Genomic DNA, 10,527 nt, shown 5'->3' on the forward strand with positions numbered 1-10,527 from the left:
ATCATGATTCATAGGCGTCATTCGAGGGAATATATCGTACGAATTATCTTTACATATAATTAAAAAGATGTGATATTTTTAGTTTTAAATAATTGTACATCTCTGTATAATAATGTTTATTTTTTGAATGAAGGGCATATGTGATGTGATTGCTCAGCTGCATTAAACACAATATATCTTCTTCGAACGCTTTACTACTTCACTTAATTGGAAATACTCGTGAAGCTTTCATGTCGCGAAAGAGACAAAATCAATTTTCAACTTCAACATGTTTCACAGGATTTCGTTTGTTGTATTAGTATTTGTTATTCAAACCATCAATCATGGCCGAGCTGTACCAGTTGCTGGAACTCATTTTACAGATACACGCACGACTAAGATTGAGACTGAGAATGGTAAGTATATAGAACAAAAGACAATAATAATTCTACTTTATATAATTAGGGCGTATACGGGTATAGCAATTTCTGTAAAAATCTTCAGTTACAATTAGACATCCCATTCAACTATTCATCATACTAATTACTATAGGCTATAGTACTAAGAATGAATTGAACTGAGTGACCATTAATATGTAAAAAAGCTGTGTTGACCGAATTTCAACCCACTGACAGCGTATATTGATTTCGTCCAAACGGGCCCTTGACTCTTGTTTAGTCCCACAGAGATCACCGACACAGGCGACACTATACACTTTCAAACACACGAAGCCTCAAAATTACATTCTAACATACAATTCGTACAATGTAAAGTCAAAATATTCAAAGTGACAGCTCAAAAGTCTTTCTGGGGCCAAACCTTAGCCTATTGAAAACGACCCCCGAATGGTGCATCTATGGGTCAAGTTCGAGCCCAGGACGACCCATTGAGGGTCGTTTTGGTTTTCGAGTTTACAGTGATTAGCGATTATAGTTAATGATAGTTGAATGTTCCCAATAAATCTAAAAATGATATCAAAGGGATTTTATTAATACTCCAACAAAATTTCGATGGTACAAGATAATTAGAGGCAGTTAAAGAAGCGCTACATTATAATTACTACTTTAATTACGATAGGCGTGCGGCTTTATTACACGAAAACAGTTTAATGAATTAAACAAATTTTACTAATTGTTGTCTGTTGACAAATTAAAAGAAAACACAAGTGCAATTCAATTAAATGTATCCATAACAGTCAGTATTTCACAAAGCAATAACGTCTATTGTATCAATAGCGTACAAAAAATGGTGTAACGTTTAAATTCAATTCTTTAGATGCGAAATTGGATCAAATCATGAATACATTTCGGCACTTTCTAAAGAGAACATGTTTTCATTAAATTCATTTCATTGAATGCTGTTTGTCAATACTAGCATTGTTTGAGGATACAATTTATCTCAATATGATTGCTCGTCGACACACGGGTAGTGCATGTGCATGGCGTAACCGGCACAACCGTTGTGGGTTCCACGTCTATCGACGTTCGGCCATTTTCTGACCTGCTTTGCTCGACCGAATTTACGACTACACAATTACAATCTTCTTCACGTGTTTTATGACAGAATAAGTTTTATAGCATTGTTAAGATTATGCCTTCGAAGACGAAGACTGATCTTAAGCCACGAAACAAATAATATTTGTATTTTATTAACAAAATCCCTATCATTATCAGCACGAAGAATGAGAGGGGTAATCACGCGCCACGTTTTGTGAAGGAGGGAGTGGTTCATAAAGTATTTGTTATTTTAGGCAAAAATGAAACCTAAGCATTATATTGAGCATTAACTTTGAATTTATATTTTGTTAGACTTTCTTGAAGGTGATATGATCATTGACCAGACAGTTTTTAATATGATCACCACTCATGAAACAGCGGAAACCAAACGAGGTGCTGTGACCAATGTAGTGAAACTATGGCCTAAAGGAGTTGTGCCGTATGTTTACAGCAGCCGACTATGTATGTATAATCTAGGACCCAGAATTTTTTAATCCAGTATATTTAATCCAGTATCATGTCTTGTCGAAAATAGCATGCAGGGCCCTTTTTTTTCATTTTCGATTTCCTTTCCAGAGAGAATTGCTTTTTACCTCCCCTCAGTGAAGTCCCTTAAATGTGAGTGCAAATATTAGCAAAATAACCACGTTCAGAAGAATCTTGGTCTGTTTAGATAGAATACACCAATTTTTTTTCAAATCGGGCGGAATCCTAGCCTTTCCTGCAATCTGATTGGCTGTAGCAGCAGGCAGAATTTTAGGATATCTGGCCCCGGTTCGGAATCCTATATTTTATGCTCGAGGCTCGAGCGTATTTGTTTTGTTTTTCTAAAGATTTATTTGCTTTTTCATTTTTAACTTTTGACTTTTTTATTTTAAAATATATAGGCCAAATGATTATCACGATAAATTGAAGTGAATTTTAGTAAATTAAACAAATGAGGATTTGATTGTTTATGTTTTGTCGCCATTGCTGAATCTGACCATACTGACTACACAATGATAATACAACCGAACGCCGCTTTTTGTAAAAAAATGAATACGTTATTTATCGTTTTGGTCGGGATAGAAAAATATTTCCCCTCGGTTTGAATACGTCTCTCGGCCTGCGGCCTCGGGTTGTTTCCTTGCGACACCTCGGAAAAACATTTCTATTCGAACCTCGCAGCCATGCAGTAAACAACGTATATATAATTTCCCTCTGAAACGCAGGAAATCAAATCATGCACAGACTAGAAAATCACAAGAGATTCATTAAAGAAGTACCCTCGGACCCTAAATCCCAACCTCTTTAAGTTACTATTTTCAGTCAAGGCCCTGAAAAATAATTGCACAAGTTCTGAAAATTCCGTGTTTAAGCGTATTGAAACTTCCTGTAATTGTAAACTGTAGCATTTCCTGGCTATATGAAAAATCCGCTCATGCAAAGCCTCACTTGAGGTAAAATGCAATCGATATCCCCTATTTAAAAAAATGAAAGCCAAGATTTGAGGCACATCTTTCCATTCTGTCAAAAATAAATTCGCGGAATATTGGTGTATGAGATTATATAAAAACTAAATTATTATTTATTAAATACTCTTCACTGACCTGTAGTTAATGAGAAATTGTCGTTTTTTTCAGCTAGTTATGCGCGATCAATAATACGTCAGGCTATGGCAAAACTACACGCGAGCACGTGCATTCAATTCAAACCAAGAATTAATGAAACCCATTACGTGAAGTTCATCAAGGGAAAGGGGTAAGTTCTACTATAAAGTTATAACAGTATAAAAAAGGAATTTCGATTGGTCAATGATGAAGCGCTTGAAGTGCCCATGTACCAGTGAAGTGAAGGTTCACGCAAACCTTTTGAAATCAACTATGTTCTTACAATTGACACTTTTCAGGTAGTCTAGTCACATGACGTGAGTTTATTATAGACGTGAGCCTGATATATATGCATAGAGTATTGACGGGGGTATTCAAATGCCTTACTTTCACAGACGTGTTCCTTATGATTACGAAGCATTTGTAAAGCACGTTTTTCTGCTCGTAAAGTTTACACATGATCGAAGCTTTGTTGTTGCGGGACGTTGAAGAGAAACATGTTTGTCTTGGCATCCGAAAATTTCTTCTGCGTGATGATTCCGAGTATAACAGGGCATTTCATAATCGTCAAATTCCGTCCGCGGACTATCATTTCTAATATCAGCGTCATCGTGCAGTTGGATGCGAGTGTTTCCGTTCGCTACTCTTGATCCCGGCATGCCATCTGGCTTCTGTTCGTATATACTCATCAACTTATCCACGTCAACACTCAAATAATCTTCATCGACTTCTACTTGGTTTTCTTTACTTTTCAGTAAATTGTTTTGCCGTTTCGTGTATTTTAATCTGTGAACTCTCGTATAATGTCCATAAGACGACCAATCTTTACTGTGAACCTCAGTCAAACGTTTCAAATCTATGTGCAATGTGTCTTTTATTTCCTTATCACGCTCAGAATTCAGTTCACAAAGCTTACATTCTTTGTTGGCTTTATGGAAACATGGTAAATGCGTCGACATTTTTTGGGCAAATTTTTCGTTAAGATATTTCCACCAGTATTTAGGTGTGTCTGTGTTATACTGCCTGGTATTTTCTATTGAGGGAAAAATAATATTTCTTGTCGGCGTTAATTGCGCTTTTAATCGTTCTGCCAAGATTAACGAGTTAATCTTGAGCGCCTCCTCTGGATTAACTTTAATTTCTTTAGCAAACTGAGGATGACAGGGACGTATTTTATCCAACGTTTTTAAACTTTTCATCTGCGAGACACAAGGCGTATGTAAAAGCGAAGAATTATCGCTGGTCACCGGCGTTAACGTCAGTGGACTTAACTCTACATGTTTATGCTCGCTTCTTTTCAAAGTGTCATCATTCATTGAATGGCTCGAAAGTTGAAATATGCGCGTTTTCTCAAATTTCACGGAATCACTGTGTTTCAAGATGGGAAAATCAAGAATTGTCTCACTTTGCAAACAAGAATTCTCGTGGTCATTTTTTGCGATACTCCGCGCCCGTTTCAGCGGTATTTCTCGTTCAAAAGATGTGTTGTATAAACTCAGGATTTTATCCGTTATTTTAAAGTTTTTCTTGTTTCCACGTTTCATTGAATTTAGGTTGCAATTGCTTTGTGTCGCTTTGGTTCTATTCAGCTGCCCTCGATGTCTTTGTGTTGGCAGTAGATATTCATTACTTCCTGTCTGCGTTATCAGAGGACACGTTCCAGTCAGTTCTAGATCCTCCATTATCGTTTGATTTCTGCCCTTGAGGAGGTGGTGAAACAATGACAAAACATTCTGATAATACGATGTAGCGACGCCTAACTGTAGATTTTCGTTAGATACGACAAATTAAAATTGACAAAAGTATTTTTGAAATAATGCTGAGAGCTATTGTGTTAGCCAGCTGCTCTTCTCGAAATAAGAGTTTATATTCCGATCAATTGACAGTTTGAGGACAACATGTCACTCAATAGGTTGCCTCTTAATTGATTATTCAATAACCAGGAATCCAGGATTACCATGCAGGTTAGAACAACAGCTCGTAAAATTGAACAAAATGAATCTCACAACTTCGTCAAATCCCAAACAAACCAAACTGCGCGGCCGGTTCACCCAAGAATTTTACTCAGTCTCAGTATTCACATTTAAAATTCAATCACCCGACTGTGTTTACTTAGAAATTATTATTCGCTGCAAGTAACTCTCTATTGGCTAGATTATATTTTTTGTCAATAGAACAGTTGAGTCTACCTGCCGAATTGTTAATTCAATAATAAACATTTGTTATTAAGAGGACTTTTAGAGATCAATAAAACAAACACCAGTGAAAAATGATGGCGCCTGACTGTGATAGGCACGTCATTGATATTTTCAATATTTGGCAGTCGGAAAATTTGATAGTACGACCTCAAGCTGAAAATAAACATTATTCATACAAAGCCGACTCAGATTTTCAAACTGAGCAATCGATAATTCTTATAATTGTATATAATTAAAAAAGTGCCAAATGCGAAAACGCGACAAGTGGCCTTTGCAAGCCCACCAACAATGTTTCTTTTGGGGAAATTCTTCGACAGTAACAATCGGCCATCTTCAGTTTAAATATAGACACGCATGCATGCAGGTTATGCGTAACAGAAATGCTCAGACGCGAGTGTCTCCCACTGACCATCGCTGACTTGCTGGATACGAGAAATATATTTTTTCTTTTTACCCTGTGTTTAGTGAAGATTAGGATGATTGAAAATATATATAACCTGAGAATATTTATTTATTTGTCCCATTTTCTTGTAGTGAAAGGTTGTCCTTTCCTAAAGGACGCGTTTTTTTCAAATGTCGTGCTGGCAGTTTTCAAGAAAGTATGCCGATAACGATTACGAAATACGAATTCCTCTCTGGCTGGAAATGCGGGAATATTGAAACTATAATGGGCTGGTTTCTCCACACAGCATCTCTCTTGTATCTTTCTTATATGTTCAACTTTCTGACACATCAATAGCAAACTCAATTCTGAGTTCTTTGTTTTCGTACAATTACCTAAATTGCCATATTTGTTTTGTTTATCAGAGAGATTTAATTCACCGATAGTTGGCTTTGCAAGGCGGGATTTCTGTGGCTTTGGTGCTTGTTTCTTCGGATTAATAAATGACTCTCTCAATTTACTATCGTCACAAGACTCATGAGCTATTCTGTATTGTGAACTTCCAAAACATATGCATGGAAGATGATGAGCTGTTCTCTTCTTCTTCTTTCGATTGTAGGGAATATTAATCAGTGGTAATGTCGTCATGATGTTTGGTTCGCTGCAAAAATATTTCATTGCATAAGAATACAGTAAGACGTGAAATGAAAAGGGTGCAGTATAGGCTTATACTCACGTACAGGAATCATGTTAAATTTGGCGGCCTTCGCTTTCAGGGTCATTATATAAATGGGGTGAATGTCTTTGAACCCTCGTTTTTCCTACGTATCAGTTTGAAATAGAGATTGGAGAACTACTAGCCTCAGTGTATAGTGTTATATTCTTGTGCTCAGCAACTATATCTTTAAGTATCATCTCCTCTTTGGTATAGACACCCTGCATGTGTATAATTATAGAGTTCATCATTCATGCATTCACGATAAGCGAACTAAAAATATCTTGCTGACCCCCATAGGCATAGCAACGTAGGACAAGCTATCCGCCTTCCTCGTATACTTACCGAAAAATTATGTAGATACATTACTGTTCGTGTAATTTTCTTTCATCTTCTGATTGCATAAAGACTGCAGAACGCGGCCTTAATCTAGGCATCTCATAGCTTTTCCCACACGATATGATTATTCCTTAATCACATCTTAAGCTCCAGTACTTTAACTGACTTAGACCATTTAGCATTAAACACACATATTATTATCTAACGGATAAACAACTTTTAGGGCTTTCTACAGCCTATATTTACTACTAATATCAACTTAGGCTCAAGTTTTAATTTGTATATTGTCCGCCAGATAATTGCGAAATACACCTGCAATGATAACTGGATGAATTCCGAGTCTTAAGACAAGTTTAATTCATGCCTAATCGTATATCATTTCATTTATTAGTATCGTGTCATTTATTAAGCTTCATACATGCTTTCAGCTAAGCGTTTAATTCACAGCTAATGCCTGGAGATAAATATAGTAGGCCGGAAGATGGAGGTCTTCCGCAAGATTAGTAATGATTATTATATAATAACTATAGTGAAACACGCAATGTGATTGGTCAATAGCCGTGCAGGATCAGACAATCCTGCACGCGTTTTAGACAATCCTGCACGCGAAATTTAATTTTAATAAAGTTAACCGTTGTTTCACTACAGTTATTTTATAAAACAATTACCAAATGATTTTCCGTGCAGGATTGCGTGATCCATGCACTTGGGATGTTGCTCGACTTTCGGAAAGCGTGAAAATACACTCGCCTACGGCTCGTGTATTTTCACGCTTTCCGAAAGTCTCGCAACATCCCGCGTGCATGGATCACGCAATCCTGCACGGAAAATCATTTGGTATTCCTTTAATGACATCGATTTACTGGATTTGCAAATAAGGCAAGGATGTCTTACCAAAATCAATACGAGAGATGTACCTAATAATTGAAAACAAATGTCAAAGACAACTAAGGCCTATAGAATAATGACTCGTAGAATAGCTATATATCATTTTATGTTGTATTTCATAGCTATAATCACTGCGTACGTGTTTTATGCTGTGCCATGTGCTAAATTATCTCTTTCTACCTCCTTCCCTGCTATATGTATCAGTTCAGTTACATATCAAAATTTCAAATCCTTATTATGATTGTATACAAATTTCCGTTTTTTTTGTCAGGTGCTATTCGCATGTGGGAAGACAAAAACAAAAAAATATAAATTTACCGCAAGAACAGTTAATATCTTTGGGTAGCGGGTGTGAAGCAGTTGGCATAGCTTTACACGAAATGGTGCACACTCTTGGTTTCTTTCACACAAGTTCAAGGACCGACAGAGATTTTTACATAATTGTTTATGATAATAATATCGAACAAGGTCGGGATGTTTTTGTATAATTCATACTGTCTTGTATCTTTGGCTGCATGCATATATATAACCACAGTATAATGCTACACTCTGACTACCTACTTCAAGAAGTACTCGATCCGTACTTGAAATTTAAGACTGAGGTTTTCTCGTTATATTATCTATTAGTAATGTCTAATATATATTCTTTTATAGTTACTTTATACATATAATATATATAACTCAGAGGATGATTGGACTAACACTGAATACCGCGCTATCCATCGGATAGTGATTTTTTCAATCCTTCAAAAAATGCTGCCTGCAGAGCAATAAAACTAAAGATTTGAAGGCTAACGACTATTAGAAAGGACTATCAATGCGTTATTGATTTAAGATAATGGCGTTGCATTTTATAAAGTCCCTTTATTGCAGATATATCCGTCTACATATCAGTGGACCCGGGCCTGGAGATAATATGGACACAATTACTGAACCGTAAAGCCAGTTTTAACTTTCTTTTTTATTTTATATTATACTTCTCTTTATTTGTCATTCCAGGTATGGCTCACAACTTTCAAAAGTATCCCCATGGCCAAATCGATCACCTCAAGTCTCCGTATGATATAACGTCCATCATGCACTTACCACGGCATGCGTTTGCTAAGAAACCTAATCTAATCACAATCCAGGCAAGAGCTGGAGCCCATATCAAACTTGGTGAAACTGGCCAGTTATCCCCTGTGGATAAATACCAAATAAATGCTCTCTATAAATGTTCATCAACAACATCAACCTCAAGTTGTCTGACTGCTTTGGGTCTTCAGACACATAGCATACCTGACAGTGCCATTAAAGCTAGTAGTCAGTATTCTTTGTATACAGCCAGTGCCGCCAGGCTTCATGGGAGGCCTTCGAGGTCAAACATGGGTGCCTGGTGTCCAAAGACAGGAGCTGGCTCATGGATTGAGGTAAATTTCAAAATATGATGCGTTTCGTTTATTTAGATTAATTATATCCACTCACTACAATATGTTATGTCAAGATTGATCTTGGTAAACTTGTGAGGATTACTGGAATCGCTACACAGGGACATCGAGGCTTATTTTGGGATGAATATACACCAGAATATGACTTGAAGTATAAACAATCTTCGTACAGCGGTTGGTTCTCTTACCTGTCCACAAGCAGAGCATACAGTGGCACGCAGGTCAGCTGGAATCATTCACCATTTGCAAATTACTATGCAGTATACTTGCATCAATTAGTCTTTATTTCTAGAAAACGTAGTAATTGATTATAATTTGGAAAAAGTCCAACTGAAGTATTTTCAGGAATAAAAGCTTAAGAAAGTTTTCCTGATGTTAAAAACAATAAAATCCGCCCCCCACAAGCTCCTTGCCTATGGAGGCGTTTGGAGGCATTATTTATTCTATTCATCTTCTTTGGATCGACAATGATTTGCTCCTATTCTAGGGCTTGCCGGGTAATTGGGATGGATGGTCTGTACAGTATAATGCATTATGTCCGACGATTGTTGCAAGATATGTGAGACTTTATCCAAAGAAATGGATATATAGACCTTGTTTTCGCATAGAGCTTTATGGTTGCAAGAGTAAGTAGACCGTATTTTTTTGTTCTTGTAACGACGTCATCTTATTTGCACTTCATCAGGTCATTTTGGGGCAGGAGAAAGATTTCCGCAAAAATTACCCGTTTTTAATCAATTACTGGTCTAAATGACATAAATGTCTAGTTGTGAATGATAAGGTGTGGCAATGGATAAAATATTGTATATTTTAACATTGAGATTTTCTGGTTTTAGTTTGAAGTTTTCATGCTAGTGGTCATGATCGCTGAGATGAGGATTAAATTAATTTTGATAGAAATGTATGAGATAACGTGACTGTGATTTAACTATTAGAAGTAAACAAAATTAAACAATGCAAGCTTTAAAGATAATTTTGTAATTCTGCTGCCTTCTCTTAGTTATAATGCGTGGTGACGAATTCTTGTGAGTCACCATAAGTTTTACTGGAACCTTTTCTGAGTTACTCCCAGGGTACCTTCTTTCACTTTGGTTGTATCAGCAAACCTTGGTTGTTTTTAGTTGGCTTTCTCCTTTTCTAACGAACGACTAATGTCTTCCACTTCAAGCATCGGAAATGCATTAGATGCGACAGGAATAATAAAAAATTCATCAGTGCGGGCATATCTCGAATTTGCAAGTCTGCTATATCTTGAATTTCATCAACGCCGCCGGGCTACCGCAGCTGAGACTGGAGATATATGTTTAATAACAGTGTTTTTTTGTATGTAAAAGAATTATTTGAAAAGAACGCAAAAAAATATTTGAACCCAAAAGAGGTCATCGAGCTCTATGCTACTACTAGCTGACAGCAATGCCGAAGACTGGCGAACCAGTTGCGATATACAAAATTACAAGCTAACCCAGCACTTGGCGAAAGGACGTACAGTTGCTATAGGAAGAACTCCCCCCCAT

At 36.7% G+C, this 10,527-nt stretch overlaps 1 protein-coding gene across 1 annotated transcript; it reads left to right on the forward strand.

Moving 5' to 3' along the window:
* Positions 1-220: 220 nt before the first annotated feature.
* LOC114524629 (zinc metalloproteinase nas-4-like) lies at positions 221-10,021 on the forward strand. Its single transcript, XM_028545772.1, has 8 exons — positions 221-395; positions 1,788-1,937; positions 3,098-3,215; positions 7,858-8,054; positions 8,586-8,995; positions 9,070-9,234; positions 9,501-9,639; positions 9,850-10,021. The coding sequence occupies exons 1-8, from the start codon at positions 269-271 to the stop codon at positions 9,852-9,854; spliced, it is 1,311 nt and encodes a 436-aa protein (XP_028401573.1). The 5' UTR covers positions 221-268; the 3' UTR covers positions 9,855-10,021.
* The last annotated feature ends 506 nt before the right edge of the window (positions 10,022-10,527 follow it).

This window comes from Dendronephthya gigantea, unplaced genomic scaffold (assembly GCF_004324835.1).
Source record: "Dendronephthya gigantea isolate DGI-Jeju-01 unplaced genomic scaffold, DenGig_1.0 000031F, whole genome shotgun sequence".
Lineage (NCBI taxonomy): Eukaryota > Metazoa > Cnidaria > Anthozoa > Malacalcyonacea > Nephtheidae > Dendronephthya > Dendronephthya gigantea.

Coding starts and splice junctions, on each gene's coding strand:
- LOC114524629 (XM_028545772.1), top strand. CDS start 269: ATGTTTCACAGGATTTCGTTTGTTGTATTAGTATTTGTTATTCAAACC. Junction 396..1,787: donor TAAGATTGAGACTGAGAATG/GTAAGTATATAG, acceptor ATATTTTGTTAG/ACTTTCTTGAAGGTGATATG. Junction 9,235..9,500: donor GAGCATACAGTGGCACGCAG/GTCAGCTGGAAT, acceptor CTCCTATTCTAG/GGCTTGCCGGGTAATTGGGA.